The sequence below is a fragment of the Protobothrops mucrosquamatus genome, unplaced genomic scaffold (genome assembly GCF_001527695.2).
Source record: "Protobothrops mucrosquamatus isolate PMUCROS unplaced genomic scaffold, P.Mucros_1.0 scaffold101, whole genome shotgun sequence".
Taxonomy (NCBI): domain Eukaryota; kingdom Metazoa; phylum Chordata; class Lepidosauria; order Squamata; family Viperidae; genus Protobothrops; species Protobothrops mucrosquamatus.
The window spans coordinates 754,639-780,053 of record NW_015386474.1 but is presented as its reverse complement, the minus strand read 5'-3'; the positions used below and the strand labels follow the sequence as shown (position 1 = coordinate 780,053).

General features: G+C 38.5%; 1 protein-coding gene across 2 annotated transcripts; it reads left to right on the top strand.

The window, feature by feature from the left end:
• Positions 1–178: 178 nt before the first annotated feature.
• GSTZ1 (glutathione S-transferase zeta 1) lies at positions 179–23,635 on the top strand. 2 transcript variants are annotated; one of them, XM_015812619.2, is made up of 9 exons: positions 179–300; positions 5,968–6,019; positions 9,794–9,861; positions 12,266–12,346; positions 16,014–16,139; positions 17,735–17,810; positions 19,549–19,601; positions 20,374–20,423; positions 22,168–23,635. In XM_015812619.2, the coding sequence occupies exons 1-9, from the start codon at positions 280–282 to the stop codon at positions 22,292–22,294; spliced, it is 654 nt and encodes a 217-aa protein (XP_015668105.1). In that variant the 5' UTR covers positions 179–279; the 3' UTR covers positions 22,295–23,635. The 2 variants fall into 2 exon arrangements, with proteins under 2 accessions (XP_015668105.1, XP_015668106.1); XM_015812620.2 differs by lacking the exon at positions 179–300 and adding an exon at positions 5,247–5,432.
• The last annotated feature ends 1,780 nt before the right edge of the window (positions 23,636–25,415 follow it).

The window sequence follows — 25,415 nt, the reverse complement described above, 5'->3', positions numbered from 1 at the left end:
TGGGCAGCCTTAGAAATTGAACAAACAAACAAAGCTATTAAAAAGATCATGGCATATTATTGATGCTGCTCTTCAAAATTACAGAGACAAGCTGGGAAGATGTGAAACTACAACTCCCACAATCCCAACAATTCGCCGGAACGGGGTAATTCATTAAGTCCGTAGTATCTAATACTAATATTACAACGCGGAACGTGAGGCGTCCGAGCTCACGCCCATTGTTAAAGGAGCCTGGTTCCCTCCTCCCAACCAGATACGTGTCAATGGGGAGAGTGCGAGATGTGTGCCGCGTTAGCAAAGGTATTGTTACTACCGCCTTCCTTTCCCCGGCAGCTGCGCGGATAAAAGAACACGATATAGTTGGTTTCTGTCGTCGTGAATACTTCTTTTAACAACCTGACTCCAGTTTGATTATCCCACTTAAGAGTTAAAAGTCTTTTAAATTAAAGAGTTTAATAGTTAATAGCTAACTTAAATATTTAAGATAATAACGGTAGTTAAACTGCTCAGACGAGATTAATATTGATTCTGAAGTCCTTTAGAACCGTGGCTAATCTTTGCATGCAGTTGAATGAGGGTTTGAAATCTGAAGCCAGAGGTAGAGGTTGGAGCATATTTGGGGCCATAAATAAACTTATAGGAAATGCAATTCCTAGAATTCCTAGAATCCAGTTCTTCTATACCAGGGGTGTCAAACTGCTGGCTACCCCTCCTTGAGTTGGCACAAATTAGTGCCAGTAAAAACGTATTACTCATCTTACCTATTGACATCCCTATCCTTCATTACTGCCTTTGCTCTGTCCTGGATTTCTGGTTTGTATAAGATGATGATGATTTTTTTTCCTTTGGCTTCCCTGCCCTCCCCCTTTATTATATCTACAGCCAGCAGAGAAAACCTCTACCAGTTGACCAATGAAACACAAATTAAATGGGTCCCCTTTCAGGGCTATTGACTGCCTCTCCTCCTAAGGACAATTTGGGCATCTCCCAAGAAAAATAGACACACACACACACAAAAAGGATGCTACTAGAGCCAAAATAGCTATAGGAAAGAAAAGCAGATCCTGCTATGGTTGTGCAATTAGATAGTTCTGTAGCAATTGTTATATGCTATTGAGTCAGTGTTGGCTGCTGGTGACTGTGTGGACAGGTCCCTGCAGTTTTCCCTTGCAAGATTTCATAAGTAGTTTGCCATTGACTGCTTCCTAGGGCTGAGAGGGAGGTATTGGGCCAAGGTGACCCAGCTGCCTTCCTGGCTCTATCTTGTGTGAAGCTGAGAACTGGAACTGACCAGCTGATTTCTTTGGAGAGGAAAGAAAGTAAATGTACCTGACAAATGTCTCCAAACTGGCAAATAAAAGCAAAGCCCAGTGCATAATGTCATTTACTATTATCTAAATTTTGCTGTGAGAAAAAGGAGGACTGCTACATCCAAAATAACAATACATTTTAAAGTGCAGGTAAATCAGAATAGGGGAAAAACTTGACTTTCTCAAGTGAAATGGGAGGTGAGGGTTCTGCTTTCTTTGTCGCTGCTAAGAGACCTTGGAGAAAAAGTGATATCAAAAACATGTGGGGTAGAAGGTGAGTAGACTTAAAATATGTACATATAGGCGTATCACACTATTCCCTTTCCCTTCTGTGGCATTATGCAGAATGCAAAAGTAAAGTGCTAATGGAAATGGCAAAGGCCTGAGAGAAATGGCTGAGATGCAAGCTGGTTAGTGACAGGTAGGGAGGACTGTGTATGTTCCTTTCAAGCCATCCTTAGCATAGGCTACTTCTAGCCATAGCCACAAGAGTCAGTGACTTTTATGCTAAGATTTTGGCTTCAGAAGCAATCATTTGACAGTATCAAACTGAGAGGAGAAATACTATAATACCAGTGAGGCTGGGAGATGAGATAAAGGCAAAATTGTGGAGCCAGGCAAGAAGATTAGAGTTGTGGGGTATTCCTGTTAAAATATAAGTGGGATCAACAATATTTTATTCAACTAGTCTCAACCTTTAGTCACGATTATAGATACGGGGATTTTAATTTCATTTGTGCCTACTCCTTCAAAAACAGTTTAGTGAAATTATTTTAACAACCTTATTGAACATCAAAATGAACTGGTGAACTGGTCACTAATAGGTAACTAAGGTATAGTAAATGGGCATGCTATTAAGCACTTGGTAAAATCATTTGCTTTTTCCAGTGAAGGAAAGCTATTATTGATGGTTTCTACATTTCTGGGAGAAGCAAGAAGGTTGGCAGTATGAAGAAGCATGTTTGCTTTGTGGCAATTTTAACATAGGTAGGCATATACAACATTTTGTGTTTGGTGGATGTAACATGACCATCACTACCAATCACAGCTTGGCCGCAAGAACACCTGAGGACTCTGGCTAAGTCTTCTAGCTGCAAACCTTCCAATGTTTTCCAATGGTTATCTCACTTAAACTTGGTGTAAAGACTGTCTATGGTTAAAATAAATCTGAGAGAAAACTTGTAATAAAACTTACCAGAAGATTCCCTCTCAAGTTTATTCCAAGCAAAAATGGTCATTGCATCTGGTTTGCATAGCTTCCCTGCTGGTATATGAAGTGGAAATAGCTGTTTGCAGCCATGGAACCAAGAAGAGGAATCATCAAACATCATGAAACTAAACTACATTTGGCAGTTGATGTATCGTGTGAATATGCCCAGTAGTTAGTTAGGTTCCAACAGTATACAGTTTTCTATACAGTAGAAAAGAAAATGGATCCTACAATAAAGATGGAAATGCTAGGCCAACAAGTGAAGATTGAAGTACACACTTATGAATGTGCTAATAGCGTACAAATAATGATAGTCTATATGAATCAAGCTATGTATTGTGTTGACTGGAATGAATAAATGTCATGAAAACAAAAGGCAATGCATCATAGTTTTAAATTTATAAAATTAAATACATAGCCATTTTAAAAAAAAATCAAGGTACATATCCTTGTTTAAATCTATAAATAGTTATCTTGTGTGTGATAAATTATTATTGTACTTTATGGATTATCATGAAAAAAAATTATGTGGTTATTAGAACCCTACAGTAGCTTGATGGCATATAATGAATCAAAGGGTTCTTATGTTTAGTCAAATCTGTCAGCTCTCACTGCTTTCATTAAAATGGCAAAAATGGCCTTGAAGCGTATGTTCTGTGTCACAATGCATGTAGAAAAGGAGCAGGACTTGTATTGCAATGTTGCTTGCATTATTCTGATTCCCCTTTGCCCAAGGCTCTTCTGGTTATAATCTGTGTTTTTATGCAGTTTTATGATGTTAACTAGTCCTTGATGATTGCAGTAGAGTAACAACAAATATTTGGGTTGAGGGATGTCCAGCATGTTGTATGAAACATTTAGTGAAGCAGATCATGTGAAGTGTGTATTTGAAGGAGCAGGCTTTGAAGCCAAATAATGAAGATTCCCCAGGGTTTTCAGCCTCGCCCCATGGTTTTAAGACAAGATCTAATGTAGTAATTTGTAAATTATTTGATTGGGTAGGTGATGTATTTCCCTAATGCTGATAAGCAGCGAATGTAGATGTGACTGGAAATTGCCTTGAAGGATCTTGACCTATTTTGTTTCTCTTTGGCTGAGAAAAGGTAACTATAATTCATACTAGGCCTTCTAGTATCTTTTTTATCAGTTTCCTGTTAGAGTCACTGGTAAGAAATCCTTTCTCAAGCCAAATGGTTTTCTATCTAATACAAATATAAATGTTTCAACATTGTGGCTAGCAAATCACTTTGATTTCTAAGCACTCATAACCACAGGCTACCGGTATATTTTCCAGTAAGAATATCATAAAGTCAACAGCATACAGGTAGTGCTTGACCTATAAAAGTTCATTTAGTCACCGTTCAAAATTAACGGCACTAAAAAAAGTGACTTATGACTGTTTTTCACACTTATAACCAGTGCAGCATTCCTGTGGTCATGTGATCAAAATTCAGATACTTGGCAACTGTCTCATATTTATGACAGTTGCAATGTCCCAGTGTCCCAGAATGTGATCACCTTTTGTGGCCTTCTTACAAGCAAAGTCAATGGGGAAGCCAGATTCACTTAACAATGGTGTCACTAATTTAACAATTGCAGTGATTCACTTAATAACTGCAGCCGAAAAGGTCGTGAAATGGGGTGTAGGAAGTCAGCACACCCCTGAGAGAAGGAAATATTTTGGAGGATATCAAAAGGGCAGAATGTTACATTTCTCCAAAGGAATAATAGAAAAATCTTAGGTAGAAACCATCCCCCCCCCAAGTCTCTCTGCCCCAAGCAGAAACCAGCTTTTAGAAATGCAGATTTGGTGATTAATTCAGGAAAACTGGGGCCAGGAAGCTTGGAGCTGATGTGAAAGACAAAGATCCCTAAAATCTACACCCCCCCCCCACCCAAAATCTAAAGACATGACCTTTAGGACACAATAGGATTAACCCACCACCATTAGAACACCAAAAGGGCATACTCAAGCTCAGGTCAAAGTACATTCCACAGGAATAGGAAGAACCTCAAATACAAAGCCCAAAGAAGGTATAAAAGCCCACTTATCCCAACTCCATTTTGTCAGCCAGCCCAGAAACATGCTGTGTCACTGAAGTTTCTGGCAACTCAATAAACAGAATCTTCTTTCCCAAGCAGCCTCTATTTTATTTCCAGCGTCTTAGCCTCCATTTTGTTTACTCCCGGCTTGGACTGGATCTGATGATTTTTCTTTCAACAGGGGCAAAATTCACTTAACAAATGTTTCACTTAGCAACAAAACTTTTGGGCTCAATTGTGGTCGTAAATCGAGGACTACCTATATAGGAAAGTCAGTCACAGTAACTTGAGCTTCTTTCTAGTTTCCTTTTAAAGAAGTGTGTTTATGCTGCAATAGGCGTAATGTGAAAGTCTTGATGCAGCGCCACAGTAAGAATTTCTGGGAAATATTAAGAGAAAGTTGCTACAGCCCACAAGTTCTGCTTCTGGAGATCAGTGCAGAAAGAAAATGATTGAGCGAATAGATATTATTCTGCTCCAGCACTTCTTTCCTTATGCCTTCTGTTTTGCATTTTCCAGGCCTTTCAGAATGCTTTGAATTCTGTAAGAATTGAATTATGGAATTGAAGGAAGTTATTTAGAAGTGCAGGGCACTATTGGCCAATTCTGTAAAACAAAAAGGCATTTCTGTTGAGCAGAATAGACATAGCATTGTTGCTTGTCTGTTTTTTTTCCAATATGCTAGAGTAAAATCTATGGAGGAATGAGCTGTTGCAATTTCTTTGCGCCTCTGAATTCTGACAGCTGTGATTGGCTGCAAGTGAAGCTCCTGTTCCCCGCCCCAGCCAAAACTATCTGAGCGAGCTTTCGTTCTGAGCAATACCGTACTCTGTGTGCACAGTGTACTTAGCATGGAGACTTCCAAAAAGGTGAGAATAAAGTTTTTTGACACAGCTCAGGAGCTGTCATGTTACCATTGCATTCGTGGGGTATGTGTTTTACACACTTTCATTCTTCTCTGTTTTAGAGCAGTAGTTGCTCTTATCTTCACCCTTTGGCTTCAGAGCCTGCTTCTTTTTAGAGCAGGAGCTGCAACTCTCTGAACGATCTTCTCTGTGTATAATCTTCTGTCAAAAGGGATATTTCATGAAATACATTTGGCTAAACAAATAACAATGGTGGAAGATTCTTTAAAAAATGTAGTATTTCAACTGCCCTTTGTGAGTTAATTCAACTTCAGACAGTCAGCATGAAAGTTGCAATGCCTGCTTAATAGTATTACTGTTCTGGGCTTGCCATTGGTTTACTGATCTCTTTGTTGCAAGTCAGTGCTAGTTTGGATTTTTGCTGCCTAGGACTGTCAGCTTAACCTTCAAAAATATTTTTTACATTATATGTAATTTAAAGCTTGAAATTAATGAGCTTACATTGTAGCTTTGAACTTTTTTTTTCTTTTTCCTGTAGCCAGTTCTTTACACTTATTTCAGAAGCTCCTGCTCCTGGAGAGTGCGAATCGGTAAGAATAATTGTTGAATTTTATTTATAGGAATATTGTTAATTCCTCTGGTAGAGATTTTTATTTCCTGCAATGCAGCCAATTGCTTAACTGTATTTAACTTAATTACTCAACTGATTGAGTAAATTATAGACTGGCAGCAAGCAAATTACTATTTTAAGTGAATTGAAGAAGTCTCCTCTTTACATTGGGACAGAAGTAAAAAACCTAATTCATTACTTATTAAATGTTTCATTCTTCAACTTTCAACCTTAGTTCTGAGCAAAATAGCTAATAGCAAAGGACTTTGGAAGATGTAGTCCAAAACAACTGGAAAACTTTGTTAACAGTTGCGAATGGCATGCAATCCTAATGCAAACTGTTGGGATTTTCTCAGCATATGTAAACCATGGAGAATGCAGTATCCCATATGATGACTGAAATGAACAGAATTTCAAAGATTGATCACTTAATATTACAGGATATATGGAAAAAGCAATTACATGTTTTTATTTAGTTTATTCTTTTGGAATGTGATTTGGATATACATGGCAAAGGAATATACCTAAACATTTTATTGATTTGTTACTTTGTGATGAAAGAGAATTAGCAAAGGATGCAAAAATGGTAAGAGCTTTTGAACGTGAGAACATTTCATACCGTACTACTGCCAAGAGTGGATTTTAATGGAGGGGGGAAAGGTTAAATAGTGTAAAAAGGTTGAAGAAATGAAAATGAAGGGAAAACCTCAAGAAGAGAACACTTTACAGATGTATCACATAGTCTTGTATGAAAAACAGATTATTATTCTTCCAGCAGACTAAATGGAAAGCAGATGTAAGGAAAGAGAATGTAGAAGATGCTTGGAACCGGGAAGGTGGGGGGGATGTTTTACCAAGTGCCACAGACTTATGTAGATACACAAATGGAAATGTTTGATAGAATAATGAAATGCAAGAGATGGGCAGCACATAAATTTAATAAATAAAAATAAAGAGAACATAAGTATAGTTGTTGCAAAAATTAAAAGATACCAAATAAGTGTATATATTTAGAAAAAGCTGCAAAAAATATTGTCAAAGCAAGCATAGACAGGTGTGCTGCCCAATCCCCCCCTCCACAGGTATGGCAAGAGTTCTAAAGTTGTTTATTCAAACCCCCCAAACAGGTCCTTGGAAAGCACCTCTGTTGCGCAGGTCCATATTTCAAGCTCAGTTCAGCGAGAGTCACTGGGTAACCAAGTCCAAAGGGTACACACCAAGTCCAAAGGGTACACACCAAGTCCAGGAAAGCAGACCAAGAATCAAACAAGCCAGGATACATGGCACAAGCACACAAGGCACAGAACTGGGCATGTTGCTCCAGCAACACTCAAGTCCTCAGGGTGGGGTTAAGTAGGCAATGCAGTGAGTACATCCCTTCATGAGGTGAGGTTGCCTCTTCATGACTAGTCTAGCTGACCGGTGTTGTGCCTGCCTCCTCTCTGTTCTATGTGTCCTTGGATCAGGAAGAGGTGTGGTCTCCACCTCCTACTCATTACAAATGGGCGGCAATTGCTTCCAATCTTCGCCTGGAGCCTCCCAGCCAACTTGCTGCAGCTCGCCTCCCTCAGCCTCAGCCTCAGCCTTAGCCTGTCACTTATCCAATCGACCCAGTTGAGGCTACTCCCATCAGGCTAGCATTCTCTGAGCCCCAATCCTGACCAATACTTGGCTCCATGCTTTCCTCTGCACTTAAACTCACCCTCCTCTATCTCGCATCTGAAGAGGATTTCAGGGGCGAATCTATGACACTAGGTCTTAACCTGGGCCTTTTCTCTCATAGCACCCACCCTATGAAACTTTCTCCTTCCAGAGATTAGTACGACCCTGACTCTGCTGGCCTTTCTCAAGGCCTAGAGCCCTATATGAAGGGTCCATTTCCTAGTTGTGAAAGTGGCTGTTGACTGATACATGATGGAAATAAAGATTGTGTAAAAAGAAATAGAATGCTCAGTGAATGGTTCAACATTAAACAGGAAGTAAACATTGGAGCATTCATGTAATATTTAGCATATTCTGCACCAGAACTATAACCTTCCCCTGCAGAAAGAGGCCACATGTTCATGAGACAGCAGCAGCTGTAGCATGCATGCAATAGGTCCCCACGTTTTAGTCACCGGAATTTATTACTTCATTCATCATATTTATATAACTGGCTGTCTCACAAAAAAATGACCCTGGACACTGTAGAATAAAGCGATAAAATAGTAATATAAAACAGTTATCAAATTCAGAGAATGAAAAATTATGGTGAAAAGGCAAAGTGAGGGCAGCAAATATTAAATGCAGGGGAGCCAGCTCAGCAATTCACCAGTCCCTTGTGGGTCCCAGGCCTGATTTTGAGGGACTTTCAGAAAAGATGTTTCATAAGCAAGTGCCATGGCAGAAAAGATCCGTCTTTGGGAACTTATCAAATGTAGCATCTTGGCAGACAGGATTTATAGCATACTTGGTCAGTGTATAGACCAAGAGAAGCAATTGTGGGATTGCTACACCATATAGCCAGTTTAAATTCAACTGATACATATTTTGTACCTTTGAGTCAATGTTGATGCTGGTAATTCCCAAAAATAAGTTGTCGGGGGGAGGGTGCTGCCCATTATTTATCTGATGGTTATCTGATGGCTAATCATTGAAGTCTAGTGTGTTTAAAAAAAAAGGTAAAATGTAACCAGATGCTTATTTTTTTCAGGACCCCCTCCAGTCATCAACCACTCCTACCCAGCCTTTGATGGTGTAGTCATTTTAATTCCCAATCTTCATTCATTTCAGTCACTGGAGTCAAATGGCAATGGGGAAAAGAGGCCAACGGGACAAAGTGTCACCTCATCTATGTTTTGTTATAAGAATAAGATGGAATAGCTAGAATAAAATGGAATAAGCTCCCGTTCTGTACTTAATGGGTAAATAAGGAAAACATTCTGCTTACTTATTGAACCACATAGTAATTTCTCTCTTAGTATATGCCAGTCTTACAAGGTAGATCAGGTAGGAAACACGACCAGATCAGCTAATTCTGTTTTATTGTAAAGCTACATTAGCAGAATTTTATAAGTCTGAAAGTATAGACTTGCAAGTCTCCTCCCCCCCACACACACACTTCTTTACAGCCCAAGAAACTAGGTTGAGTCTCTTCTGAACCTCTTGCTCCACTTACTATGTAACTGTGGGCTGGGCTATCTCTTATCTTACCACCATTCTCTCTTTGCCCAGACTCCTAAGGTCTTTCATACAGACCACTATAGTGTGTTATATACAGGGCTTTTTTTGTCATAGAACGCCCAGAACTGAGTTCCGGCACCTTTTTTGGAAGGAACTTGTAGGGTAGGCAAGGCGGGTTGTATGATGTGTGAGTTCCGGCACCTTTTTTTTTCTTTTTTTCTTTTTTTTACAAAAAAAAGCGCTGGTTATATAAATACAGCCATTACAGTTTTGTAAAACATGGGTGATTCAAAAAAACTGGCCTGGCATTTCATTGAATACCTATAGTTAAATTGTACTTAATATAGGGTGCAGATTAGCTCATCAGTTTGGCAAACTGGTAAGAATGAATCAAACAACTACTATTGTTTTAATTATTGCACCATCCATTTTACTCAGAAACAAATGGTTTTCATTGCTATAGATTTGTTAAGAATTATTGCGATATTTTAGTGATTTTGTCTGGTTACAATTTAGAAAATGTCACAAAAGTTTAAAAATCTAAACAATTCAGTATTACAGTAGGTAATTGTATTAAATTTTCTCTTGGTAGCATTGGCTCTTAAGGGAATTGCCTATGAACAAGCATCCATAAATCTTATAAAGGATGGAGGGCAGCAGGTAAGGAAATCCCTATTATTATGATCATTGACCAAAGCAGAAACAGTATATAACAAAATCTGGAACCAATATGATAAGGACAGCTTTAGCTGTAAAACATGATTAGACAAAATATAAAAACAGTAAAAACCACATACAATTAAGATGAAAGCTATACAAATGTAGTAATATAAAAGTGAAATTAAAGCTATAGTAATTAGAGTAATTTTAAAATATGGAATATTAAAAAAACACCTGTAACTTAGTGCATTATAAAGTTATAAGATTTCTGTAAAGCAAAGAGTAAAATAACATAAATTAGCAGATAACTCTATTATTTACCAATTTGCTCTGTACAAGTTATATAAATATTGTAACAGAATTTAGAGACATTTAAAACGAAGGCGCTTTGAGCTAACAGCAGGTAATTGGAGCCATTGTAGCAGGAGAACCATATTAATCTATGATAACAAAAAATCAGAAACATGGTAACACCTTTACTTCTACAAATTTTAATAAAACATTAATTTAATAAAATGTGTTCGCTGAAAAAAAGGTCCTCCTGATTTTCTTTAGGCAATTGAAGATAAAACAGATCTGAATGTCCTGGGAAACTGACTATAAAAGAGAGTTCTAGTGTTCTTAAATATCATTATATGTTCTGTAGTACAAAAAAAAATGATGTTGGATTTCAGTATCCTGTTTCACATGGGCAAGTTCTGTTTGCAGGCAGTTCACTGAGAACAGCATTCATTTTATTCATGGCAGTTTTGTTATTTGAGAACTTACTATCTGCTGTAAAATCTCAAGTTCTTTAAAGAGGATTAAAATGACCCTTCCCCATGTGCTTCGGAGCAGTTCGTTTAATTATTCTCATGTCCTACTCATGGGCTTCTCTGAGGTATCTGACCAGCCGCTGTGAGAAGGAAGATACAAGTTGGAGTTTGCTGTAATCCAGCACCATTCTTCTTCTTATCTTAATCAGAAGCCTGATTTTTGCTCATTACAATTAATAGTGCAAAGTAAATGTTCCTCTGTGGTGCTTTTCAATAACTCAGTTCTTTAACTGGGCCAGGAATATAAATCAGTGATACTCCATTCTTGGTTGACTGGTGCATGCTGATGACACAGGGCCTTCTCTGCTAGTGCATTATATGCTGAAGACCATGTCAAAGGGATCAGGAGGTGAAAAGAGGATTGCCTGGATTTGTATGTCTGTGTGCATGCAAAAGATAAGGGTGTAAAAAAGATGGCCCACTTGCATTTGTCTTGTACCTCCTCAGTAGGTAGATCAACATTTAAGTCCTTCCAGCATTTGGGGAAAATTGTTCGCAAAAATTAAAAAATAAAATGGGAGTCTAAAATTCTGTGGGTACTTAAATCACCTACCTGTTCCTTATCATCCTAAAAACTATTCCCCCAAATTGACCCCTCCTGGATCTGCCTATTTGATTATTGGAATGTGGTTTCTGATATTCTGTTCAAAACTTAGTGGGAATGGAAATTGTACTCACATTGTTTGTGGAATGATAGCTTATTTGTAGTTCTTTTGTATACATATTTCCATGAGGATTACAGTTTATCTTCTGTGAAATGGGTATTTTGTTCTGGTTTTCAAAGGTAAGTGTGTGATTTGTATTTGAAAGCAAGTTGATTTGGCATTTGGAGTTCTCAACCCATTTCTTGTCTTCTAGTCAAATCCCTGTTCCTCATCAGTTTACTTTTTGAGATAAAAATTATTGTTATTTATAATACCCAATGTAGTTACTCTTGGTCAATAGGTAAAATGCTTCATTATAAGAAATATAATAAGATTCACAACACTCAAAATTAGAAATGTAGCCATTAACTGGTATGTGAATTTGTGTCCGTGTGTAATATGTGAGCGTTGCATTACAATAAGAATGTTTGAGGGTCTAGCACAGGGGTAGGCAACCTTGGCTCTTTTATGACTCGTGGACTTCAGCTCCCAGAATTTCTGAACCAGGCTGGCTCAGAAATTCTGGGAGTTGAAGTCCACGAGTCATAAAAGAGCCAAGGTTGCCTACCCCTGGCTAGCACTATGGTTGAAGCTGATGGCAGCTGTGGCCTAGGAAGTTGTAAAACATCTCAGGAGAAAGTAGCACAAACCACTTCAGTGCTGTTAGCAAGGAAATTACATGGAGGGTAGATCACTAGGAATTGAGCTTGTCTTTATCTTTCCCTGTGGAATGCAACAGAATATACATTATCAATGTATATCAGTATATGGAAGATACTATGTGCAAGTGTAATCCTGAAAGGAGAGACATTTAGTTTTGTGAATGGAGTGACAAGCCTATACCCCATGCCCCCCTAAACTTCCATCTTTGGAAGAACTTCCTTGAATATGTTCAACTTAATTTGAAGAATCTCATGGGCCTGAGGAATTATCTTGTTTCTCCAGATGACTTCAGACTTTCAAGCAGTGAATCCAATGCAGCAAGTCCCTGCCATCAAAATCGATGGCATCATTCTCTCCCAATCTGTAAGTAAGCAAATTCTGTTAATTATTTACTCATTTCTGTTGGCTACACTACAGTGCACTTTGCACTTCATGCAAGACTGCAGTTTTTTGACAAGAAAGTCATCTCGGCCATGTGAATAATGCCTATGCTAATCTTGCTTGCAAATTTAACCCAATTTAGTATGGCTTCCAGTATGAGACGAATCAAAAGATTCCACATTGATGGTTTCCAGAAGTGGAAACTGTATTTTAGAATGAGTTCACCTGACACCAGAAGTAATGATGCAGTTTGTAACTTACTGTGAATCTATCAACTGCATTGGAAACCATGATTGACAGCAAGTATTTTATAGGAATTAAAGTATCCCCCAATTATGGGGATGGGATGGGGATGGGAGAGAAGCACTAATTTTAATTTCCTGCTATTGTTTTATTTCTCTCAAATGTGAGGGCAAAATGCATTTTCCTAATTTAACCTGCCTCCCCTCACCCAAACAAAAGTCAGACATTTTGATCATTTGCTCTGGTGATGTCATTGCATTAGAGGTACTGCCCTTGGAAGCCAAGCCACAAAAATCAAGCTTTGTATTCAATGTATTCCCTACTGGTAGAAATCTGCCTGGCAAATATTTCCATCCTTCAGCCAGCAGAAACCTAAGCCAAAATAAAATATGTCGCCCTCCTGCCAATCTGGTAAAGTAGGAGAGAATTTATTGATTTAGTGGGCAATCCTGTTGCTGATTATCTGTTTGACAGGCTTGCTTTGAGCACAAGACAGATGATCTGTAGGGAGCTGATGATATTGATAAAGAAGCTTTACTACTATCCCTACAAAGCAATGTGCCTAGTAAACAGTAAAGTCTCCATTGCTTTACTTGGCTGATAAACTGTCTAGCAAAACAATGGAAGTCTATGATAAAGGAGGAGGAGTGGCAGTCTCAGAATCCACAAGCTGTCTCCTTTATCATTCATTATATGCCTTCATCCTTCTAATACCACAGCAGCCAGAAATGGTACCCTGATTTCCCCCCCCCCAGGGGAAAAAAAAGGAATGTGGCCATGGAGGGCATCCTGAACCTAGAGGAAGGGGCATGCCCAGCACTAGTCCAAAGTGGCCAATAGGTGATGGGTTCGTCCTGTTCCTTTATGGATCACCTGAGTGTACCACTACCCGCAGGAAAAGGAAGCATGTTAGGTTCCCTTCACCCTTAAACTGTCATTGGTTGTTCTTGGCCTAAAAAAGAAAACACATGTATCACTGGTACAGCTAACCATGATTTAAGGCTTTTTCATGCATGAGCTGAGGACAAGATGAAAACAATATGGGGAGCTTGTAGAATAAAGATGATCCCAGAGTGGGCAAAGGTCCTTAGTGTGTTGCTAATAAACAAATAAACCTATTTGTTTGTTTTAATAAACCATGGCTAAACAAATTACGATCTACCATGTTGTATGAACACAGACCTAATGTAGAATAGGATTCTGGGAGGTTATAAGCAAATTCAAGGGGAATCACAGTCACCAGAGCTGGGATTTGAGCTGAATATCCTTCATCTTTCTTCAACTCAGAGACGGTGCAGGTCCTCTCTGCCTACAGTAGGGGTGGAGACTGACCTGCCATAGTCCATACTTGTGCCCTGCTCACACCCTCTCCACACTGCTTGTATGGATGCTCTTGGTTGCATCCAAGGAGTGCAACCAATGGCAATGAAAGGTGAATCTAAAGGCGGAGGGCAGAGGAGTTGTGCTAAGTCTTATGCTACACTGGAGTTTCTTATAATTACCCTACTGCTCATTCTAGTAAAATTCCAGAAGGGAGGTGTGGGTAAAGACAAGGACAATAGTAAGAAGGGAATCATGCTAGATTAATTAGACAATAAAGTATAAAGAGTCAAGTTAGAAAGAAAGACAACCCTGATAATGAAGAGTTTTCATTTTCTTTAACCCTAAGCATTTAAGTGCTTTCTGTTAGAGGAAGCCTTTTGTATTCCTGGAATACAAGACCCGACCTATAAAGGTTATGGAAATGGGTTTTGTAACTCTAACAGAAAAAAAAACCTCATTTACAGAAAATACAGGAAACGTCTATACAGAAAAATCTGGTATCCAACAGGCTACATCCTCCTAGAAGGAGATCCAAGAGGATAGATCATCCTTTGATACATGCCTAAAGAGTGAAAGGAAAAGAGGAAGACCTTGAGGTTAACAGTTTGGTAAACAGAGAGAAGGCAGAGTATAAGATAAAGAGGGAACACAAAGGGAATTCCTAATTATCTATATATAATGCTTCTTGTGATCAGTACATTACGAGACGTTGCAAAACAATCCATCTGTAGTCTGACAGTCAACAAACTCCACACTGGTATTATTGGGGGACAGTGACATGGGTGGACAGTGATGTTCCTCCACCCAAAGGTTCATGAAAAATGTTTAAGTATTCTAGAGAGAATAAGCAAATTAATGTGTACTTTTTGTTATTTTTATCATCCCCACAGTATAGTCATGTTGTTATTAACAAGTATTAACATAATAATTTATTTTGTTTGAATACTCTGTAACAGGACATTGTTGGAAATATACTGCATTTTGTGTGTGTTAGCCTTTGACCCCATAACTGCTTTGGTATGCTCTCATATTAGTGTCCCCAGTGGACAGCTAAGGTAATTTTCTTCCAGTTCTGCTGCTTTTCAAATAACACATTTGGTTTTGTCATTTGACCTATTTGGGCTCCACAGAGCTGGGAGAGACAGGTTACCCTTTGTAGTCCTGGGCTTGCTGTTTCTTGCAGTGGGGATCTCGTTAATGTGTTATGTGCACACAGTTACTGGAAAAAGGAAAGAGTGGTTTTAACTGGACATGATAGACATTGCACAAGCTTTTGTTTGTGGTTCTCCTACCCTACTAACCTTTAAACCTTCTTTTGAGAAAGATCATTTAAAGTTTTCTAGGGCTATGTTGGCTGAGTATTTCCAATGTGGCATCTGGTAGACCTATTAGTCTAATAGGAAGGCCATAACATAACTAACTGCGAGAACCCCTAATATACAGTGTGGCATCATCTTTGAGACACTGGCCTAGGACAGGTTGAAGGCACTTGCCTTAACCAGATATTTTGGACTGCAATTCTGGATGAGAATTCCTCTGGCTTTTTTCTTTGAACAGTTCCCTAGGATCATTGCTGCTTAAACAGTATTTTTCAAGGGGCTACCCTTGAAGAAGACTCGGAAACTGTAGCTGATCCAGAATGCAGCAGTTATAGATCATCTCAGTATACCCAAGTAATTCCTCCATTATGTAAGCAGCACTATCTATGCAGAACCTGGGTGCAGGCCTTCCATGGCACAGGGCCTAGATATTTGTAGGACTGCCATTCTCCAGGTTGGCACAGTGTCATTTTACAGACCTATATATTTTCATCTGCCTTTTGGAATACCAAATTCCAAGGACAGATGTCTTTAGAGAGCCTTACAAATCCTGCTTTTCTCACAGGCTACAGCTGGGATGGTGGGTGAATTGAGTTGCTATGGTTGCTGTGCTGCTCTGAGTTGGTAGCTTAGAGTGGACTATAGGCCTTGCAAATAAACAAACAACTTTAGTTCTCTGCAAACTGCCCAGTACCATTGGCAAGTGAGCAGCCTTATGAATGAACGAATGAATGAACGAATGAATGAATGACTCTCTATTTCAGCTAGCCATCATAGAGTATTTGGAGGACACCCGGCCACTCCCACGGCTCCTTCCTCAGGATCCAAAGAAGAGAGCTATGGTTCGGATGATCTCAAATCATGTTGCTTCTGGAATTCAACCACTGCAGGTAAGCATCCTCTTACCTTGGCTGCCTGTCTTTCTAACACTATTAACTTAAACATTTCTGACATAGACTTTCCTGCACAGAGAATGTTATTCCAGAGAATGCTGGGTCTAGTGTGCCTAGTGTGCAGTGCTAACTGAGCACACAAGACATGGAAATTTCTTTAGGAGCCCTGTTTGTACAAAGCAAGGGCACTTGGGATGTGGTTTCCAAAGCATGCATGCCCGCTGACTCCAAACACTGAATTTTCAAATAGTTTACAATCAGAAAGTTATGACATCATTGGTAAGTAGAATCTCATTGGCAAGCACTATTAACCATGTGCCCACAAGGTGAGTCCTGTTACCCAGAAGGTGGTTCTGTTGATGAAAGAAGATATGACCTGGCTGTTGTCTTATCTATTCCTGCAGCACCATAGCCATAACCATCATAAAGAATCGGCTCCCTATGTATGAAATAGGGAAGATGTAAACAACAATACTTTGGCACCACGAGTCATACTTAATAATATATATAGTGTTCAACCAGAAATGATGCATTATTCCTGTATATGTTAGCCACTTCCTTTCAAGTAAAGAAAATAGTCCTTCTTTCCTGGTTGTAATTGTTGCAGAAAGCAACTCTGGGGTCTGATTTATACAACAAGCATTTATTTATTTTTAAATTTTATTTGCCACCCATCTTGCATCCAACGACTCTTAGCTGTCTAGTGGTTAAGGCACCTGGCTAGAAAGCAGGAAGCCATGAGTGCAAGTCCCACCTTAGCCACGAAAGCCACGTGGGTGACTTTGGGCCAATCACTCTCTCTCAGCCCAACTCACTTCACAAGATTGTTGTTGTGGGGAATATAGGAGAAGGAAGGTGTGTTGGATAAGTTCACTGCCTTGAGTTACTTGTAAAAATAATACAGGTGAGATAAAAATAAGTAAGTAAATAAATAAATAAACAAATAAATAAAGGCTTATGTTCATATGGGATGATTAAGAAATGGTTACATAATGTACATCTTGATTTTTGCAGGGTAACTAACATTTCTGACCTTCAACATCAATTGATAGCATTATTTTTGATTTGTCAAAAATATCTTTATCAAAAAGGATGGCCATAGGAGAACTATAGGAAATGTCACTGAAAACCAGTGGTGGGATTCAAATATGTGAACAACCGTTCTCTGTATGCCGCTTCCGGAAATCCATTCTGGCCCTGGGCAACAAAAAATTAGCTACCGGTTCTGCCAAATTGGTGCGAACTGGCTGAATCCCACCACTGCTAAAAACAGGTTTATTCCACTCGGTTTCAGCTGTTCTTGCAGAATAATTTCCACTGTGATAAAGCAGAGCTGGGAAACTAGGGCTTTTTATGTATTGTCCCTGGGGATTAGGTGTGTTGGTTAGGGTTGGAATCCAACAACATTTAGAAGGACATAGGTTCTCCATTTGTAATATAGATTTAAATATGGATTAAATTACTGCTTGCTTAACAATAGTATTTGCTGTCCTTTTGATGCTGCAAGTTAGATTTATTTGGAGTAAGATCTGACTGTTGTTCAATGACAAACTATATCCTAAATCTCTGTATACACTCCTTACATTTTTCAGAATCTGGCTGTCCTGCAGCAGATGGGAGAGAAAAAGCTAGATTGGGCCCAACGCATCATTTCTCAAGGCTTCAAAGGCAAGTTTCAACATGAGCTGTTCATCTGGATTTAAGTCATTTCCAAATGTGACAAAGGCTTTTTTCAAAGAAGCCTCTTTTCTGCCTGTCTTGTACTGGGAGACCCTATAGAACAACTACCCCAATGCAACGCTTCAGGGAGTTTCTGGATAATTTAAATAGAATATTCCTCAGAGCCTTTTCCTAGAGAAACCATTCTAGTGGGAATAGATCTCCAGGAAATTTCCCCATAATGCTTTATAGTTTATCTTTCCGTCAAACTTTAAAATGCACTGTCAAATCCAAGTATGAATGATGGTTTGTGACACTCATGGAGGATATGATAAAAGTCTTATTGCTGGTTGAATGAAAACATGTGAGAAAAAAACTTCAAATGTTAAAAGTTTAAATAGTACAGTGTTTCTCAACCTTGACAATTTTAAGGCATGTGGACTTCAACTCCCAGAATTCCACAGCCAGCATTGCTGGCTGTGGAATTCTGGGAGTTGAAGTCCACATGCCTTAAAATTGTCAAGGTTGAGAAACACTGAAATAGTAGAACAGATAATTGGAGTAGGTTAGTGTCATAGGTTAGTGTCATAGTGTAAATACTGTATCTATGGACTATAGATGTGTTCTTCAGATGAAATTTTATGGACTGCAGCTGGGGTTGTACTTCAAGTGAAATAGATGCTGCTTAATAATATATGGTTCAGTACAAAATAGTAACAGAAGTAGAAAATGAATAATGTGGTTTCCTTGACACTGTGTTAGGATTGCAGTTGAAAAGAGACTCTTACATTCCTCCCTCCAGTTGCTGGTACAATCCATTCTATCATCAGGACTCTAGCAATGTGTTCAGTAACCACTCGTGAGTAGGGCTCGGTGTAAGTACAAACAGATTCAGAAACAAGTCTGAGCACCTAGATGTGTTTGAGATCAGAAACTAGTCGCTCAGCAACTAACAACAGGATTCACAAGCCCATGTTCTCACATGATTTCTAAAATAAGAATATAGGGAGCTGGTGATTTCCCCCCCAAACAGAAAGAATCAGAGAGTATAAAAGATTTATACCCTTTCCCCTTATATGTTGGTTTCCCGATCCAATTAGTTCCTTGGGCACTTTTGCAATGGATCTTTTTCACTGCTATACCATTTTATGTATGAGGCAAAAAATAGTTATCAGGTCTCTAGAATAGCTTTCTCTCTGCTCATATCAGCAGTCCTCTAATGAAGTGCAAGAATTGGATTGTTAAGGTTGACAAAAGCAAATATTTCTTTATAAGCATATAATTAAATTATGCTTAACTTATTACCACATAATGTACTGATGACCACTAACTCGGGTAGGTTTGAAACAAAGGACAAATTCATGGAAGGTACCAGTGACTCTTACGTACAGTAAAGTATATTTGTTGTCACCAGTATTAGAATTTGCTCAGTAATACTGGCTGGGAAAAGAGATGGAAAAGTGTAGGATGCTGAACTAGACAGACACTGTTGGTTGTGGCTCTAATCAAAAAGATATTCTGTGACATTTTTATCTTGAATAAGTTGACAGGATGTTTTCCCCACCCAAGTAAATGTATCAGCCCAAATCCTACTTTTACATGCTACAACAAATTAAACAAAATATGTAGGGATTATTTCATTCTTTTATACGGTTTATCTTGTATTCAGAATATTGTAAATGGCAGTTGGTTTAAGCTTAACATCATTCCTGATTTCCAACAATAGTTCTATTTTCTCTTCCTACAGCTTTGGAACAGATCCTGCAAGAAACAGCTGGCTGCTACTGTGTTGGGGATGAGGTATCAGAAGCTGAGATCATACGTTTCTGATCATAAAGGAGCCTCAGAAACCCATAATTAGTAATGTTTCATTAGTCAGTATGTTAGGGAGCATTCCAGAATTCATTTGTCTAAGAAAGGAAGAAATAATTTGTCTCTATCCTGGCGTCAATGAATAGATCCAGCATGAAATGGCCCGACAAAAATCCCCTAAGCAAATGACATACACAAGTAGTATGACCATAATGGTCTTAAGTTGTTGTTGTTAACCATAAAACAGGTCATCAACATAAGTTGTGATGGTTATTAAGCAAATGCCATGGTCGTTTAACAATCAATGGGCCATTTTTACCAAAACCAAAAGTAAATGCTAGTTTTCAGCAAAAATGTCATAAAATAAGGTCATGTGACTGCAGAATGTTGCAATCAGCTGTAAATGCAGACTGGTTGCCAAGCACCCAAAGTATGGTCACATGATTGCAGGGGAGGCATCCTTCAGAATCAGGTCACAAGTACACCCCCCCCCCCAGGGAGTACCTCCATTGTAACTTTGAATGGTCTCTAAGCTACCAGTTGTAAATTGAGAGCTATAGTCACTACTTAATGTAAGATACTGGGGGAAAAATTGTCCAAAGCCAGCAACCAGTCCTAGGGCCAAACTATCAAAAATCACCATTTTTTTTAACTTCTACATCACAAAAGTTATACTATTTTCTCTGGATTGATGCCTTATAACAAACTTTAGCTCCAGGAGAAAGCATCTTGAATTGGTATTTATTTGTGCTTTTTTCAGGTGACCATGGCAGACCTTTGCTTGGTCCCCCAAGTATACAATGCTGAGAGGTAAGAGTTTCACAAGTTCTAAGAGGGATGGCAGCCTGACAAGTAATCAGACACTTTCGTATTACTTTAAAGACAAACTATAATCCAATGAGGCATCTGACTGTATAAAGACTGTAGAATACTACTTAGCATTCAGTTGAAAGGCAGCACCCATAGACTAGAAGACTGGGGAATCTCAAAACTTCACTTCCAGAAGTCTTCTGGGTCTTCCTATCGTGGTCTCAATTCCTCTTTGTGTAGCAGCTTGGTAATTCCTATTACTACTACCTAACTTCCAAGAAACATTTCATGTCTTCCCCTCCATCCCATTAAGTAGACCAGACCAGAAGAGTGTTAAACTTGCATTTATTAATATTGGCAATAACAGAATTTGATTGTCCTATCCTACTTCACCTTATACTCCAGTAAATCAGGGAGGAGTCTGCCTGAGCTACTTTTGAATGTTATCCTGTTCGGGACTTTAAAAAAAATGTTTCAGCATTTCTGCTGTAATAGTTCTTGCATATCTCCCATCAAGATCATCTTCCTTATTCTCCACACATTGCCCTTTCTGGTAATTAAAAAGTAAAGAAAAAATAGAAATAATTTTAATAATGCTACTTTAGTGCCATGTAGTACATAAGTATGTAACTAGAGGTGCTAACGTCTAATAATCAAATGATTGCAAAGAATATAAATATTTCCATTTCCCATCAGTTAGTTAGAACTGAAGAAGCTTCTTGGATAAGAAGTGAAACATTTTGAAAGGAAAAAAACCAAGAAAATCCAGTTGCCTTTTGGGAAAAAAAAACTCCTTTGTGTAACTAGAGGTTTGTTCCTTCCTGCCTTCAGGAGGTAAACAAAATCAAATTTTATTTAAAAAAAACAAACACCTACCTACCTATCTTGTTTGGACAAGTGATACATATAACAACAATTATAAAAATACCTTCCGATTAATTACCAGAGGTTTGATTCAAAACTGATGTAAAATCTAATTTTCCAAAACTGATAGAAAATAAGAACATTCCATTTCTCCTCACAGTGCACAGAAAAAGAAAGTCTATTCAAAATTCCCATGTTTCTTGAAGCAAAGACCCCTGTTTCCTTTTACCTGGACTTCCATTTTTCTTGGCAATCCCATGATATCGGTCTTCTTTTTATCCCGCTTCTGTCCACAGTTTATTCAGCTTCTCCTCCAGTTCTGCCCTTGTCTTTCTTTCACTGCCTGAATTTTTGTAAACCCAGAATGTTACGCCACTAACAACAGTTACAAGGAAGACGGCTAGATTCTCGAAGTCTTATTCGTCAGATTTATTGCAAAGGAAAAAGGGCTTCGGTTACAGAAATTTGGAAACAGATAAATTGAGTATATTAAAGTGGGAGCTCCTTTTTGCCTTTGCTGCTCTTTCTAACTCTCAGGAGATTTAGGTGACAGATAGTTACCCTTTAGGAGGTGTGAAAGGAATACTCATCTGTTCTTTTTCTGCAGTATTTTGGAAACATCCATTCCTGTTTTTCTTGTATTTATATAATAGATAGTTCAATTATACAAATAAAGGAAGGGGCTGGAGTACTTGTCTCCCTTCATTGATCTCTTCACTTTTCTTCTAACTGCAATTATCACTCAATGCAAAATATGTTCTTGTGAACAGATTGTAACAGATTTTTGTTTTGCTTCCTATTGATTTAAATGTATCTTAAACAAAATGGCTTGGCCTTACAGTAACACAGATGTGCCTAATGCTTAATTTTCTCTTACCAGATTTAAAATGGATCTGACTCCATACCCCACAATAAGCAGAATCAACAGAGCTCTCCTAGAATTGGAAGCATTTCAAAGCAGCCATCCTTCCCAGCAGCCAGATACACCTCCAGAACTAAGATCCTAAAGTTCTTCAACTGCTTGTTTTACTGTGAGAGAAATTGATCCAAAATTAAATGGGACTCTCCTTTTTAAGATTTTCTGGGAAAAAAAACTTGAGGGTTTCATGTGGAAGAGTTTGGCAAATCTAAGACTTAAAAAAAAAGAAAAAAGACACTGCAATTGTAGAGTATATCGCTGGAGTAAAATACATTTTTGATCATGTGTGACAATTGTAATGCAATCATGAAGCAGATCAAAAGATAAGAGTTTGTGGGTGTTTTCTTGTGACGTTCAAAAAAACAGCATTGCTTTGTGTAAATAGCAAACGTATTAATCTATAATTAGACCATATACAAAGTTAAAGAACTTGAAAAAGTTCTAGATACTGGCAAGCAAATAGTGATTGGGCCTGAAAAAGAACAGTCACATGTCAAATGGTTGCCAGCTTTTAGTCTAATAGCATGTTGTTCAATGCATATCTCCTTTTTAGTGTTACTAAGGACTGTTTAAGAACTTCCACAACAGCTTTTATGTGCTACCTAAGCAGCAGCAAACTGTATCACTACTTTTTTTTGCAAAATTTGATGATGCAGTTGGAATTGCTTTAGAGCTATAAGTTGCCCGTTCATTAGCCAGCATATACCAGCATTTCAGAAATATTGAAAGTTAGGGAACTTTTAACTTCTTCCTTTAGTATAGTAAGTTGTAACAACAGAAATTCATGCAATAAATTGGCAGCAGCTAGAAGTTTTCTAATCCTCACAGGGATTGTATATTTTCTAGGAAAAAAAGCACACAGATTTCTAAAGAGCTATGCACCGCAAACAAAATCCTATGATCTGCAAAAGGCATATAGAAGCTTCAAAATGATTGTTTCTAAGATGTTGAGAAGATATTTGTCTTCATACCAATGGCCAAGATGTATATATTCAGGTTCAAATACTTACGCTTGCTTTATTAGATTTGGCAAAATATAAACAACTTTTATCTGAGGCATGAAGAAAAAAGATAAACAAAATGGGTTAGGAGGAGGAGAGAACAGGAACAAACCAAATGTATAAAAACACATTGGGAAATCCAGACCAATATATTTCACAGCAATATTAAAATATCATTGATCCATCTTTCCACAGAAGCAGTAAGCCTTCTCCAAAATACTTATTTTGGTGGTGCTCCCTCTCCTTCTTTGCCCTCTCAACTGCTGACAAGCTAAAATGTGAAGATGCTGAGCTACTGAATTCAGCTAAGACATTAACTGCCATCACAGATAAAGCTGTAGGGGTTAAAAACAGAAATAGCTGGGATAATGACAGCGAAGTGAGCAGTGTCCACCTCCCTCACACCTATCCATGTTAAAAATAAAGGCAGGGGCTGTCATCTTTGTGACACACTTTAAATCTAGAGTAAGATCTAAGACAGAGTTTCTCAGACTTGGTAACCTTAATATGTGTGAATTTCAGCTCCCAGAAGTTCAGGTCCCAGCCCACATATTTTAAAGTTTGAGAAACGCTGATCTAAGAAATCAAACCTTAAAGCAATCTCTGGTAAAGCCTCAACAGCCCTGTGCTTTTTGACATAGTTATCAATTCATTTTTATTATTCTGATGTCCAGTTGTTTCTGTCCTTCTGGGTCTTGATCTTGCCATGGAGTCAAAACAATTCAGGTGGAATCTTAGCAGGCACTTATTTAGTTTTGAAAATCAAGCTGGAATTTGTTTGTACTGTTATAAAACTTGCCAGCATGGTCTGAACCTCCAAAGACAAGCACTGTGCACATGTTGTGTTTGCTCTGATTCTTCTTATCCGTGTTTGTCAGGTTAGTGCAAGTTAAATTGAGCAGTGTGTGGCCTGCCCGGGGCACAGCGCAAAGATCACTATGCTTAATTGCACTCCAAGTCAAGGTATCTGCAATGGAAAGAAGATGATGAGTCCTGGCAAATGTTTTCTAGGGCTAAGGGGCAGTTTTCTGGTAGACTTTTATAACTTACCTAAATGGAAGATAAATGCATCCTGGAAAGCTGCTCTGGCATTACAGCCACCACTTATCAACATTTTTTGATCAGAGATTTGGATAGCAGCATGGAAACTAGAAGCCAAATAGATCATCTGAAAATTAGCCACTTCTAATTAGCCTTGAACACAAATTAGCCTTGAACACATAATTGAGCCCAACATTTCTGTTGGTAAGTGAGACATTTGTTAAATGGGTTTTGCCCCATTTTACGACCTTTCTTGACACAGCTGTTAAGTGAATCACTGCTGTCATTAAGTTAGTAACACGGTTGCTAAGTGAATCTGGTTTTCCCATTGACTTTGCTTGTCAGAAGGTCGCAAAAGAGGATCGTATGATCTCAGGACACTGCAACAGTCATAAATATCAGTCAATTGCCAAGTGTCTGAATTTTGTTGATGTGATTATGGGGTGCTGCAACAAGTTGTGTGAAAAACAGTCATAAGTCACCTTTTTCTGTGCCATTGTAACTTTGAATGGTCACTAAATAAACTGTTGTAAGTAACCTGTATCAGATTTACTTCCCATGCCTGGGAATCTTTTCTAGACGGGTATGCCCAGTCCCTTATTTTTTTTTCCAAATATACTATTTGGAAAACCCCACTCTATCCTTTTATATGAAAAAGCATATTAGACTGGAGTATAGGTAGTTCTTGACCTACAATCACAACTGGGAAGAAACTATTGCTAAGTGATGCAGTCATTAAGTGAGTTACGCCTGATATTACAATTATTTTTGCAGCAGTCATTAAGAGAATCGTTGTTAAGTGAATCTAGCTTCCTCCACTGATTTTCCTTGTCGGAAGTCCCCTGGGAAGTTACCAAATGGCAATTATGTGACAGCCCCACTCCCACCCAGGATGCTGCAATTGTCATAAATACCAGCCTTTTGCTGACCATTCAAATTTTGAACACATGAACACAGGGGTGCTGCAACCGTCACAACTGGTTGTGATTTTTTTGAGCCCCACTGTAAATTCTAATGGTCATTAAATAAATGGTCACAATTTGAGGACTACCTGCAGATCTTCCATAAAACAGTTGTTTATTGTATTTATTTATATTTCATATTTCTTATCCGGCCATCTCCCTTAGAGAAGCAGGGGGGCAGTAGGAGATGAAGTGGTAAAGGCCT